The sequence below is a fragment of the Ahaetulla prasina genome, chromosome 1, assembly GCF_028640845.1.
Source record: "Ahaetulla prasina isolate Xishuangbanna chromosome 1, ASM2864084v1, whole genome shotgun sequence".
NCBI classification, from domain to species: Eukaryota; Metazoa; Chordata; class Lepidosauria; order Squamata; family Colubridae; genus Ahaetulla; species Ahaetulla prasina.
Genome location: NC_080539.1, coordinates 171,703,772 through 171,718,691, shown reverse-complemented (window position 1 = coordinate 171,718,691; position 14,920 = coordinate 171,703,772). Strand labels below are relative to the sequence as shown.

Sequence of the window (14,920 nt, the reverse complement as noted above, 5' to 3'; positions counted from 1 at the left end):
TCACAACCAAATCGGTTTGCGACCAAATTTATGGAACAAATTATGGGCATGACCAGAGGTTCTACTGTAGTTGAAATTCTTCACTTTAAATGTTTGTGTGATCTATCATCCTTTAATACATCTTGATGGGAGAAGCTTGCTTTTTTGATACTATCAAATTATACTGATAGTATCCTGACCGTATTTGATTCATACCTTTGAAATAGGCAAATTAAACACATGGAGGAAAACAAAAGAAAACAATATCATATTGTTATGATATTTTTATCATGACATTGTTATGACAAGATGAATTTTATGCCATATTGAAATATCTTGCCTGTCTTAGAACTACTGCATAACAAACATGTATGGTTCGTTAGCAATCATTTCATTTTTGCAGCTATCTGATATTTAAAAAAATGTTCAGTGAGTGGAAGGGAATCTTTCGGTCTGATCCATTGCAGGTGGAGTAAAGCAAGTGGTTATATTTCTTATATTTTATGCATTTATGGGAGACAGCTAGCATCCATTAAAAAAAAAAAGATAAATTTTCTGTGATTCTTTCCATTTCTCCATAGGTTCACCTTTTTTAGCCAATGAAGATGGTGTTCTGGGAGGAGTGATAGTTCTCCGCTCTTGTAGGTGTTCTGCAGAGCCCAACTCTTCACAGGATAAACAATCTCTATTAGGTAAGTATGAGAAGTGAACTTCCAATAATTTACCCAGTTGTCATTTAATCAGGGGTGAAATCCAGCGGGTTCTAACAGGTTCTGGAGAACCGGTAGCGGAAATTTTGAGCAGTTCGGAAAACGGGTAGCAGAAATTTTGAGTAGTTCAGAGAACCAGCAAATACCACCTCTGGCTGGCCCCAGAGTGGGGTGAAAATGGAGATTTTGCAATATCCTTTCCCCAGGAGTGGGGAAATGGGGATGGTGATTTTGCAGTATCCTTCCCCTGGAGTGAGGTAGAAATGAAGATTTTGCAGTATCCTTCCCCTGCCATGCCCAAGCCACACCCACCAAGCCACGCCCACAGAACCGGTAGTAATAAAATTTGGATTTCACCACTGCATTAAATGTAATAATTAGATTATACCTCTATGACTTGAAAAACCAAAATAAAAAACAGTGCAGAATTTAAATACTTAACCATTCATGGTCTATTAATTTCTTTTCTGAAGAAATTTTACTACATTTTAATTACATGTAGGTTTCTTAAATGGGCATAAAGGAGGAGGTGCACCTACAATTATGAAATTGTCTGGGGCAGATTGGAAAAAAATTATTCCCTCTTTCTTTATAGGGTAAAAATAGAAGCAAGGGGCAACATGATGATTTTGAGTACCTTTCTCATTAAAAAAAAGGACCCATGAGATCTTTTCCTTCCAGCAAATAAGGAATCCCCCCCCCCCAATCTGTTAATGCAGACAGCAGAGACATTTCTTCGCTTTCTAAAAATTGCCTTGGATGGCACAGAGAAGCAAAAATAGCTTTGGTGTTTCTAGTGGAACTGGAACATGGAATTTGAGGAGGTTTTCTTTAGCCAATAGGCCAATTTACATATTTCTCTCTCTAATAAATTTAATAATAATAATAATAATAATAATAATAATAATAATAATAATAATAATAATAATAATAATAATAATAATAATAATATTTTAATTTGTATACCGCCCTTCTCCTGAAGGACTCAGGGTGGTTTACAGCCAGAATAAAATACAACAACAACACATACAATATTAAAAACAAACTTTAAAAAACTTATTCAATTTGGCTGAATATTAAAATGCGATCAACCCTTTAAAATTAATAAAGATTACAAACCCATAAAATCATCTAAAGATTAAAAATTTAATGTCTTTCGAACACCTTTCAAACAACCATCCAGTTTTATTTCAAAGAAGAGGCTCTTGCTTCTTATTGTTCAGCACTTTGTTGGGAAAATAGACAGGATACTTCAGTTAGTAAATAAACATTTTTTCCCCTCCTCATAGTAGAGTTCCTGTGGAGTCATACAACAGAAAGCATGTGTGTGGGATATATGTCAGCACAGGATGGCAAAGCTAAGGTAAGCCACAAAAAGTAACTTGTGAAAACTAGTTGCCGCTTAAAAATGAATTCCTTACTTTATTCAGCAGGCTGATTTTAAGTTATTCCAATACCGAAGTAAAAATAAAGTAGCTGAAGAAAAGTTAATTCCATTGTTTAATTTGTCATGTGGCTTCCCATGGCCACAGAAACTCTTGTGCAACTCAGGTAGCATGGCCAAACTATGGTTGATGTCTGTGAGATGCCAAGTGGCTCATGCTGTTTCTCTTCTCTTTCATGGTTGTGCCCACAGAATGCTCCAAGTTGCCAAACCATGATGTTTGAACTGGCTTGTTTTCGATAGCATAATTGAAATAGCTAGAATAAACAAATGGAAAATGAATAGCTAAAAAGGTTACACTAAAAGGATTCTGCAGAAAACTTTTTTTTTTTGCTGTTACTACTTGCTCAAGTTCAAATTGCTCCAGAACTTTTGACCACAAACTATGCTTTGCATGAGAAGGAGGAAATGCTATCAAAAGTTAGATGCATAACTGAGGTGAAATTGAGGTCACGAAGTTTTAATGAGCTGGATGAAAGAGTGGATTGGTGGAGGAAAAAAAAAAGTAGACTTGCTTTCAGAATGGCTAAGAAAAATAAACTTGTCCACTGAATGGCCCATTAATTAGGCCATTGTGGCCAGGTTCCTTACAGCATGGGTGCACAATATGTGGCTTCCAGATGTTGCCAACCACAACTCCCAGCATAACTAATACTGTGGATGCTGAAGATGCAGTTCAGCATCATCAGATTGTGGGCATGCCTAAGGCACAATTTTGTATTTGAAAGCTGTTATTTAAATTACTAAAGCTGCAAACTAGAATCATTTCAGTTTCCAATTGTTCCAATTTGGTCATTTGTAATTGTCTTGTTTGTTTGTACTATTACACTACAATACAGGTAGTCCTCAACTTATGACCGCAATTGAGTCGAAAATTTCTGTTGGTAAGCAAGATAATTCTTAAGTGAGTTTTGCCCCATGTTATGACCTTTCTTGCCATAGTTGTGTGAATTACTGCAGTTGTTAAATTGAATCTGGCTTCCCCATTGACTTTGCTTGTCAGAAGGTCGCAAAAGGGGATCACATGACCCTGGATACTGCAGATGTCATAAATGCGAGTCAGTTGTCAAGCGTCTGAATTTTGATCACATGATCATGGGGATGCTGCAATGGTCATAAGTGTGAAAAATGGTCATAAGTCACTTTTTTAATGTTCACTAAACAAACTGTTGCAAATCAAGGACTATCTGTATAGAACGTCTCATGCAGTCACCTGCCACTTTTGATATTCTTAGCTGGGGTTTTTTAAATAATTTCTCATACACTCAGAAAACAAAGTTTGCATTTCACATTCTCTCCCATTATGATTTCTTTCAGTATGTAATGGTATAACATCTATATTTTGAAAAACATTAATTTCAGAGCATCTTAGGGATTTTATATGCTGTGAGAGAAAAGCATTAATATTTTACTGGCACAGAGCTAAATTAAATATTAGAAGTAATGCAATCCCCCTAAAGTTTGTGTTATAGTTGTATCTGTTTTGATGATGCCCACTGTGACCTAGATGCTAAAAAGACTAATAGCTCAGGGTTATGCCCAGAGATCTTTTATTTTCTTACTTGTAGATCTTTCATTGGACATCTGGTGTGCATTGTTTTCATACTGCTGGCAAATTCTCCAGCTGGCCAAGTTGATTGGGCTGAAAGATGCAGCTGCTCTTCTTGGTTCACTTTTAAATTATGTTTGTGACCTTCCCTCAGCAGTGTTAATCCCTCTCTCTCTTCTCTTTCTTTGAACCTATGGTTGCTAATGTTTTCTTGAACCACAAATGCTATGCTTGGTCCCTACGAAGATCAACAAATAAGATGCTCTTGGAAAAGGTAGAATTCTGTGATCTTGGAAGGTGTGAAAACTTAGTAATAACAAGGAAGGTTCAACTTACACTATACTATTTTAAAAACCTTGAACAAAAACACAAAGTGAGTACATCAAGATAAAACAGAAGTGTTATACCGACTGCCATAATAATGCTCAATCATTGTTTTTAGAACACTAATTCCCATTGCAACTAACATATAACTGTGAAACAGATGACAAACCTGTATTTCTCACTGTTCCATATTTAGTGTGTATGATTTATGTTTGAATAAATTTTCCTATTTAAATAGGTACCTATTTGATTCTACCATCCATATATGTGGTACATCTGTTGAACTTTTTAACACCTCTCAAGTTTCTTAGACAAGTATTTGTTGGACTTCTGAAACTTCAACAGACGGAATTTTTATTTTTAAAGTGATATTTAGGTATTGTACCAAAATGTCTTAGGAGTTATTAACTAAACTCTTTTTTCTTCTATATATTTTAGAAGAATGTATATTTCATTCTGGATCTGACTGAGAAATTTTAGGAGAAAAAATAGTATTTTTTGTGTGTGTCAATTAACAAACTGCACTTCACATATTCATTGATTTTTCTTTTTCTTGAATGCTTACTCTACTGTCACTTTATTTTCAAGTACCTGCTTTCTTTATCTTTGACTAAGCACCATAGTTGGCAGTTTATTCCTTGACAATAATTGTTTTCCAGGAAAGTATAAGAGAAGACAACATCAAGAGTTGCTTAATTTATAAATGGTTCACAATCATGGTTTCGCTTAAAATAATAACTCACAGAGTTTGTAACTATTGTATCTTTTCCATCAACCATATTTAGGCATTCTTAAAATACACTTTTGAGGAGGAAGATGGGAAATGGCTGGTTGGAAGGAAAGAATTCATTTGCTTGTGGAACTGTTATTTTGGGCCACAGTTCAGTTTAACTCATTTGTACCATTTCTGTTTTTCAATGTGATGCCTCCTAAAATTAGTAGTGTGTTTCTTTGAAACCATATTGAAAAAGTAATGTAGAAAAGTCTGTATTCAGATCTTGGAGATTATAGAGAGACTTAAGTGAGCACTTGAGGGAAACATTTGTGGTATAATTTCATTGTGGGTTTATGTATGGGTGGTAGGAATGGAAGTACTTATTATTGTGGGGTACACACTCTTTTGTTTCTCAAATGCTATACATGGTTGCCAGAAGGAGAATCGCTCATCGTAATGAAGCTAACTCAGTTTTATCTCTGCTTTAATATTTGCTTTGAGTTTCAGTCTTAACTGTATTTATTCAGTAATGACTTCTCTAATTCTAATGGTGGTTATTTCTAAATGTGTATTGTTTATAACTTATACTTTGTACTTCAACTGTAAACCTCTTGTTTAGTCAAAGATGAGATAAATTTCTAAAATCCATGTTAAGAGCATCATATTCCCCTTAGATTTTTATATTTGGTTTTCCACAATTTATACTCTCTAGAATTTCAGTTCTAAACTAATCAATTTAGAGTCTATTTTTTGAGTGCTTAGTTACTAAAAATTCTTTTTTTTTCTTTTTTCTTTTTATTGAAAAAGTTTTTTAAAAAAACACAAAGACATTTCCCCCCCTTTTTCCCCCCCTCCCTCCCAGAAAACCCCCTTCCCCCCTCCCTCCCCCGGCTTCCCGGGTCAATCACAAGGTATTGTTATACATAAACCAAACATAGAATAAAATTTTCCTTCAATCCAATTAACCTCATCCAAAGCTTTTCATCTCCCAACCCCTCCCATTACACAAAATAACTTTCTAATTATTCAAAGGCAATCTGATATTTCTTAATCTGATATCTGTTTTGTAAATAATCAATCCATTTTTTCCATTCAATTAAATATCTTTCCTGCGTATTGTCTTTTAAAAAAGCTGAGATTTTAGCCATCTCAGCCAAATTAATGACTTTCAGTATCCATTCTTCTATTGTAGGTACCTCTTCTTTCTTCCAGTATTGTCCAATCAACAGTCTTGCTGCTGTTATTAAATTCAGAATCAATTTAGTCTCAATCCCTGTACAATCCGTTATAATTCCCAAAAGGAAAAATTGTGGCAGGAACTTTATCTTCTTCTTCAGTACATTTTGAATAATCCACCAAATTCTTATCCAAAAGACCTTAATTTTCTTGCAAGTCCACCAAATATGAAAATATGTAGCGTCATCACAATCACACCTCCAACATTTCGCTTGGATATTAGGATACATACATGATAATTTTTTGGGATCTAAGTGCCATCTATAAAACATCTTATAAAAATTTTCCCTTAAATTCTGTGCTTGTGTAAACTTAACATTTCTAACCCAGATTTTCTCCCATGTTTCCAACATTATTGGTTCCTGAATATTCTGTGCCCATTTTATCATACAGTCCTTTACCAAATCCCTTTCCGAATCTATTTCAAGCAACACATTATACAATCTCTTTATATGCTCCTGGGTCTGATTTCTAATTTGCTTTATTAAATTTTCCTCCCTTTGCATTATACCATTTTTTTGATCTTCTTTCCATCTAGCACTTATTTGCCCATATTGAAACCAAGTATAATTCCTCCCTTCTTCATTTAATACCTGTAATGATTTTAATTGCAATCTACCTCCTTCAGCATACAAAAGTTCTTTATAAATAATCATTTCCTGTTTCTGTTCTATATTTATATTCTCTATTGCATGTCTAGGGCTCGCCCATATAGGAGTTACTAAAAATTCTAAATGTAATTACCAATTTTAAACATACTCCTTATTCTTTGAGTTAATGCCACAAATCCTGAATCCGTCCCTAGTTTTTGCTTGTTTTATGTTGTGACGTATATATTTTTCCATTCTTCAAAACAATTTTAATATTAGACTGTTGAAAAAAAATCAATTTCAAATGAAGGACAACTTTGTATGCCACTATTTGCACCGGAGAGCTGTGTATCCCTATAAAGAATTGAAGATTGAATAATCACCCAAATATGTGAAAACTCGGGCATGTCCATGAAAAGAAGAACTATAATGTAAGCGCCAGAGCTATAGGTGGACAAAAAGTCCACCTCCACTAAGGGCCCTATAACCTAGGGTTCCAGTAATGTTTAATCATCAACTTTTGGCTGATTAGAATCGTCAAAGAGTTTGGAAACTAAGCCCTATGAGGAATGTTAAAAGATTTGATTATAGTTAGCCAAGAGAAAGGGTAACTGAAATACAATAGCAGTCTTCAAATATCAGAAGAACTATCACACACAGGAGTGGATTGATTTCTCTTTTGCCTCAGAGAGCAGGATCAGAAAAATTTAAATATGCAGAGGAGGTGGTTCAGATTAGATATCAGGAGAAATATCCTGATCACATAAACTGTCAGCTATTGTAGCAGGATTCCACATGATATGCTAAGTTCCCCTTCACTAGAGGGCTTCAGTTGGAGCCTGGATGGTGATCTGTCAAACGTGCTATGGTGGATCATATAGTGAGCAGGGTGCTGGCAGAAATGATTTGTAAAGTTTCTTCCTACTCTAGAACTTTGTGAAAAAGGAAATGTTTCAATGACAACAATGCACAGATCATTAATTCTGGAGGTTTTATACCCGAGATTGGCTTTATGAGTTGCTTTGTTGGCTAAGGAATTCTGGGAGTTGAAGTCCACAAGTCTTAAAGTTGCCATGGTTGGAGAATCTTGTTCTAAAGTACTTTCATTTGCTGATGTTTATAGGTAATGTCCCATTGCGACTACACTACAGTTAAAAAGCTAACCACCAAAAGTCTTTGTTTTTCTGCCAGTTTGCAGGTAACATAGTGCCTCATCTCTCAGCAATACATTGACACTGGTGTACATGTATATGTGTTGTACTTCTGCTAAAGTCAGTCAAAACACTTGTCTGTCATGAAGTAGTAAACATATTTTTTAAATGTGCAGAATACATGGTTTACATTTCTACCATATGGCACCAGAATTGTCAAGTTGCACTGTATTGTGTAACTTTTTTGTCCAGTGCTTACTTTGATAAAGCTTGCATTCTTTTAACTATATTGTTTTAGCTGAAAAAGAGAGACATTTAAAGTAAAAATGTGTATAAAATTCCACCCAGCTTATACCTGCATTTATAATTCTGTAACATTGCTTTTTAATATTGCTTGCAACAAATTGTATTGTGTGTGTGTGTGTTCAGCTTTTTTTCAATCAGCTATAATATTACATAGTTGATTTAAGAATCATTGTTCAATTCTAAAATCTTAGATTCCGTATTAATGAATAAGAAATATTGTTTAGAACCTTAAATTTATCCTTTTGATTTCAAATCATGTATATTTCTTATTTATTTGCCAACTTTATGTTTAAAATGAACTCTTGAAAGGATTGCAATTTTTAATTGCACACAAATTTACAAAAAGCACAATAAGCAAATGTAATAAAATGAACAAAATGCAGATAATGAAAGCATTAACCTCCAAAGAGATCTGATGAATTTTTTTTACAGATTTTTAGGAAGCAGAGAAAGTTGGTTCTAGGGAGAATGCATTCCATAGCCTGCAACCAACAGGATGGAAGGGGACCTGTTTTTTATACATAGTACATGACATCTGATAGAAGGAGCAATTTCTGCTCTCTAGGGTTGAAGGACACTCTAGAGATTTTAATGTCTAGACAGATTTGTAACATGAAAAGTTATGTCATCCCTTCAAGGTATATCATACTAGAAAAACATCGCTATGTAGGCTAATACAACTTACATTGTAAAGCTATAGTAACAAAATAATCTGAATGTGCTTCCACCCTTTTTTCCTTCATCTTCATGTGAACTAGGAAGAGACCTGTCCAAATGTTTAATCCTATGACATTCTTGCCCAAGACTCAGGCTGCTTTTATCTGACCATAAAGCCTAAGTAATTGCTCTTCCTTCTGCCCCTCATGGCCATTCCCTCTATTTCTATAGATGATGCATTAGAGAATCATTTAGTGCTGTAAAGTTTAACATTTTAAATTACACTTGAAAGCATCTCACAAGCAGTGCTGATATTTTGGTGTAGCTATTTTGGTCACCCTGCAATCTCACAGTCTCATTCCTATATTTTTCACCAATTCCAAGTTCTGAATACTTTTCAGGAATAGCCTATAGAGAATGTATTGTAGCACTCAAGACAGAAAGCAGCTTGGTCATGGGTAACTGCTATGCAATCAGACCAGCTCAGGAATAGTTATAGTTTGTATACCAGATGCAATTATGCTCCTTGTCATAATTCCTTCGCTATCTATCATGTTAGGGCTGAGGATCAAATTGCATCCTTGGCTGTGGTCCTCTTTTTGCAAGGGAAAATGCCAACCTATCCAGAACAAGCTGTACTCCAATCCCTTAACCTAGTTTCCTATTGACCAAAGGAATCTTCATTCTGTTTGGATTAAATTTCAGTTTATTTTCCCCTCGTCTAATCCACCGCTGAATTTAGGCAATGTTAAAAAGTATTCAATATTTCTCGGGAATTAGATGGCACCGACTTCAAAACTTGGAGAGTCAAGTTGGAATTTTATAGGACTTTTTAAGCCAATGACCTAGTTGCTAAAGATTAGTCACCCAGTGTCAATTTCTTGTCATTACTTCTGATATCAGGACTGAAACTTATATTCTTAAAGGAACACAATTCAGAAGAATTGTCAATCCCTGAAGGATTGGCAAACTCAGAAAACTAGTACCGTTTGGATTTCTGGACAGGTGTTTTTTTTGCTAGTCGGGACATGTAGCAGAATAATTTTGCACAACTTATATCTAGTGTAATTAAGGTGGAGTTATGCTGACTCTTTATCTCATGCTTCCCCCATCACCTGAACTCAAAAGGCAGTTCCATAATGACCCTGTTTTGCCTTAACTATCAGGGTGCCTCCCATGTATCTCCTTTTAGGCATTCCACCACCATGATACCAGAAGCTGGTTTGTGTTTACTACAACAGGCAGAGATGGTCCTGCCAGTTCATTTATCAGTAGAAGTTACTCATAAGGTGACCCAGGCCCCTATTCCTCCGAATAATCAATTGCTCTTCAGGTGCATCTAGAATTGTAAGGCAGCCGCATCTCAGCCACTTTGAGTAGAAATAGGGGAAATTATTTGTAGCATATTTAAGAATGTAGGCTTATTCTTTGATTCTTGTTAATCAGTGTTTGTTTGTATTTTGGTCCACCGTTACTTCTTAAGCTCTCAAATTCTCCCATATTTCTTTACAGACTCACATTTCAAGGCTTCCACATGGTGCCGTGGCAGGACAGTCGGTAGCAATTGAAGGAGGAGTTTGTCGACTGGAAAGCCCAGTGAACTGAACCACTATGTAATGGGTCAGCACAAATGCTATTTGTATAATAAGATCCTTTGTGTTTTAAGAGAGAGTGAGATTTCTATTATTTTATATACTTTTATTGCAACCACATGCACCCTAACTTGAAACAAGTGCTGCTGTAGCTTTAGATTCTAAAATTTTGTTTGAATGTATATGGGAACACATCTCCCAGGAGAAAAGAAATTCGGTTCTCACTTGCGTGAAATATTTTAACGTTAGAAAAGATTTTATTAGTTACTTGATCAGTCTGTAAGACAATGACATCCTGAAATTGCCAGAAAGAAATGGTTTTTAAAAACAGAAGGTATGCTGATCACAGATGTTATATTGAGAACATACAGGGTGGGTTGAAATAAACAAGTGTCTGAATGTAGTCAATACTCTTTGATAGTCTCAGGATGGTTCTATGATTGCTTAAGCATACCCTGAATTTCCAATGGGATATAATAATTTCTTTCTAGCAAAGAGGGATTGATTCCAGTGAAACAGTCTAGGACAGGGTTACAGCCAGACTTTATGTTCAGTTATTCAGTTGTGGTACTTATTTTGGCTTAAATGTTATATAGCTTAAAGCGTTTATGTATTATGAAAGGCTCTGTAAAGATAACGTACGGTCATGAAGTCTTTACTTTGTGTATAACTGCATATTGGGATGTACAGAAGAACAACATTTATTGAAAGAGTTAGTACTATTCTTTGGTTTAAATATATTTTGAGAGAATAATATAGAAATAAACTATTACTGGACAATGCAAAATGTATTAAAGTGGTGATGTAGAGGAACCTAATTCTAGCTTTCTTCTGTTCCTTAAATTCCAAAGTTAAAGTAAATGGGTATGCATGTGTGCAATTAAATTTACATGTAATGTAAGTGGTGTTACAAGTGGCCTTTTAAATGATTTTATGCAGCCAGAATCTATGAATGGTACATATTTTCTTATACTGTATGTTGTAAATATGTTTAGATTTTTTTTGACAATTGTTCAGGTTTCTTTCGATATGTACTTGGGTGTAATGGCTGTAAGACAATCCCTAAAAAAAAAAAAAAAGTCTAGCAAATGAGCTATTTGAATAGTACCAGGAGATGATATAAGCATTCTTTAGAAGTCCTTGCTCAACAACCTGCAAATTATTCTTAAACATCTGCACTATACTTGTCTTCTCTAACTGAAGCATCATCAAACAATTTAATATTGTAATTAGAAGAAAATACTGTTTACAACTGTTTCTAATTTCATGAAAAAGATGAACTCATGTCAAGTCATCTTATTTGTTGATTTCTGTTTTTTTTTTTTAAGCAATACAATTCACTAAGATTTCTAGTCATTTCCAAAGAGGCACAGATGGCTGTAAACTGTCACCACAAATAACTGTCCTGAGATATAATATGTCCATAAATTCAACGTTTTATCACTAGACTCATTTGAAAGTGTACATTGCAGCTGTGCCACTCATTCTTTCAATCATTCATGCCTCAGAGGAAGTAGTTATTTATCGTTTGAGAAAGCCAGTTTTTTTTGAGGGTGGGGAAGATTGATCCTCTATTGGATATATTGTAATATTGATCAAAAATAAAGTATCTACTTTAACACACCCTTAGAAATATGTAGATGGCAGACAGGGAGAGAATTATATGTTATGCTACTTAATGTACTATGCACATAGTTTGGATTTTCCTAATAGTAGTCCTTACCTCCAGACCAAAAACTATGATTCATATTGCTCGATTCTTGCATTGTGACTTTATCCCTTGTCTAGCAACATTATATGAAGACAACTCACCATAGGAAACCTGATCCAACCACAGACTCTTACACTGATGATAATATTTCTACTCTGATAATAGCAAATAATTTTTTTTTATTCAGTATTGTAAAAATATTGAAAATGTACATGTTGATACTAGGATGGTATAGTCATCTGTTTTCAGCACTTTGATATGTATGTCATTAAATTACACTTCAAGGTAGATAATCTGATGTATCACGTAAATAGCTATGAAAAATGAATGGATGCGTATCAGAAAAAGTTACCAACTGTAGGTGGTAGGATCCTATCCCCCTCTGCTCATTAGTAAACAGATTATTCAGCATTGAACTAAAATATTTGGTCTAGAAACATTTGAAAAAAAATGAAATCTTATAAAGGTTGTAAAAGTTCAATTTCTGTTAATGAAGAAATGCAACTAGTAATTTTAAACCCTCCTTCAGAGTGAATTTAGGTAAGGTAAGCCTAAAGAATAGGCCTGGTGCTGTGATACATAGAACTTCAACCAGAACATTAATAAATGCTAGCTTTGTTTTCTTAAATTAAAAGGGTCCAGGGATTGGGAAATGGGATAACTTACCACAGCCAAATCACCATGGACAAATCACTGTTGGACAAATCACTGCAGGACAATGTAACAATATTGTTTAATTATTTAAAATAAATAAAAAAATTAGTTTATGCCATTCACATTTCATTCTGTCCCTCCTTTTGCATCCTTTCTTTATTCTATTCTATTCCTGTTCTGTTCTGTTCTGTTCTGTTCTGTTCTGTTCTGTTCTATTCTATTCTATTCTATTCCACAATTTCTTTGATATTAGATTAACTCTTGTCCTGTAGCGAGTTGGCCTGTGGCGAGTTGGCCATGGTGAATTGTCATAGACCCCCCCAGGAATTGTTTTTTAATTTTAAGAACAAGATAGAAATATCAAAGATGAATGAATTTCAACAGAAGGGAACTAGATAGTCTCTAATAGCATGTCATTTTTTTACTCTAAACAAATAATATGTAATTCAATGAAAAATTATACATGAAAATTTAAATGCTAATGAATGACAATATGTGAAGTTGCATGTAAATTACACATTGTAAACTGTTGATCTAGGTTAATCAAACAATTACATTGGTAGAAGCAGTGGACAGGTTGGAGCTGTCATGTTCTATTACTTTTTTTTAACAAGAATATAATCTGATATTTCATCTACAGTAAAATGTATGTGAACATTAAAAGAAAATAATATGGAATTCTAAGGAAATCTCATGGAATGTATATTAAAGTTTTTAAAATGTAAATGATGGATGATAGTGTTTTAAAATATGTTTGATATTTGTAACAGTATAATTTTGGGGATGTTGATGCACAGAAAAAAGATGTTTTATTTTCTGCATGTTTTTGAGATTATATTATATAAATCTTCCCAAACAGTGAATCTCACATGCCAAATGTCCTGCCCTGATGAAAATACCTAATATGGTAATGAAATATTTGCAACCTGTAAATTTAGTTCAGAGAATGTTAATAACAAAGCAGATCAGTCCTGAATATTACCTATTCTGTACTATCATTATATTGTTGTGGTAAACTTTAAAAGCAAAACAGTTATCTCATGTTACTCTAAAATACTATATTCTCCTCCACATATAATTTGTAATCTGGAATTCCATTAGTATCACAGCCATCTTCTGCAATAGAATTATCAAGTTAGCCAATCCAGCACATACTATCATAGTAAGCCAATGCAATTTTGTAATTTCATTAGATCATAATATTTATTGATTTGATGTATGCCATTAGAATGCAGTCTAGTTAGCTGCAATTTGCTGAATTAGGATTTGCTGTGAATTCTGGGTAGCTGGAAGCTGAACTTCCATAGGGAGTTCTGGAAGTTAGAAGCACATCTGGAGGTTGGAGAAATTACATTTTAATTTTCACACCATCTTTTCACTGTTTCATCTAAAATGTTGGCCTCAGTCTGTCCCAGTTTGAAAGATACATCATTCTCACTTTTTGTCTGGACAAAAACAGTTTGCATTTTCGCTGAGGAAACCAATTGTATGGGGAAAAAAACTCCAGGATCTGCTTACTTATTTACACCCAAGCAGAGAAGAAATGAAGAAAATCATACTGGCTCTAATGTCTGCTAGAGGAAGGAATAAATATAAAACTGGCAAAGGAACACACAGAAGGATTAAAATGTCAATGTTCACAGCCCTTTAGAAAACCAATAGCCAACCTGAGGGGTGGTTCAGTATGACCATAGTGTAATCACTATGAAAAGAAGATGACCACAATGGAAGGGGAAACAACTGCAGTTGCTGAAAACGGAGGGAAGAAAGCCAGTTGAATGAAGGCTAACCATTTACTACTATATCTCTTGAAGAAAAGGTATTTTCCCAGAAATATAATTAACTGGAGTATTTGACAAGGCCCTGGAGAGAGCAAAAATGTATAATCTTCCTGACATCCGCAACTGCTAAGAACTCTGACAGTATACAATTACCTCTGAAATGATTTTGATATTTCAGTGTTAAGACGTTTTAAAATTGTGTGCCGCACTCCTAGGACAGTGTAGTTGTATACTTGTCACTTTAAAATAACACCTTGTCTTGATGCACAGTTTGTGGCATTCAGCAGATGACAAGTAAGAATTAAAACATAGAGGCTGATGGGTGACTGTGGTTGGTCCATGGATTTAGAAGTGTCAAAAAGTAATATTCCAAGAAGGTTTATAATCTCTGGATAGTGTAGATGCATTAGTTATCAGTTGTGTTGATTAGCACCAATGATAGATTGCTTTCTCTAGACGTGCTTGGTTTGTAACTTCCAAAATTACCAGCCATTGTAGCCAAATTTTTAATCCATTAAATC

General features: G+C 34.5%; 1 protein-coding gene across 7 annotated transcripts in view; it reads left to right on the top strand.

The window, feature by feature from the left end:
• Window positions 1-13,344, top strand: part of TASP1 (taspase 1) — a 53,259-nt gene extending 39,915 nt beyond the window's left edge. For 4 of the 7 annotated variants that reach the window (XM_058181727.1, XM_058181719.1, XM_058181764.1 and 1 more), the window contains 3 exons: window positions 561-671; window positions 1,979-2,052; window positions 10,174-13,344. In XM_058181727.1, coding sequence (XP_058037710.1) covers window positions 561-671; window positions 1,979-2,052; window positions 10,174-10,266 — 278 coding nt within the window. In that variant the 3' untranslated portion in view covers window positions 10,267-13,344. Of the gene's footprint in view, window positions 1-560; window positions 672-1,978; window positions 2,053-2,972; window positions 3,038-3,928; window positions 4,056-10,173 lie in introns of all 7 variants that reach the window. The other 3 variants (XR_009154978.1, XR_009154979.1, XM_058181737.1) reach the window with 3 other exon arrangements.
• Window positions 13,345-14,920: the final 1,576 nt, after the last annotated feature.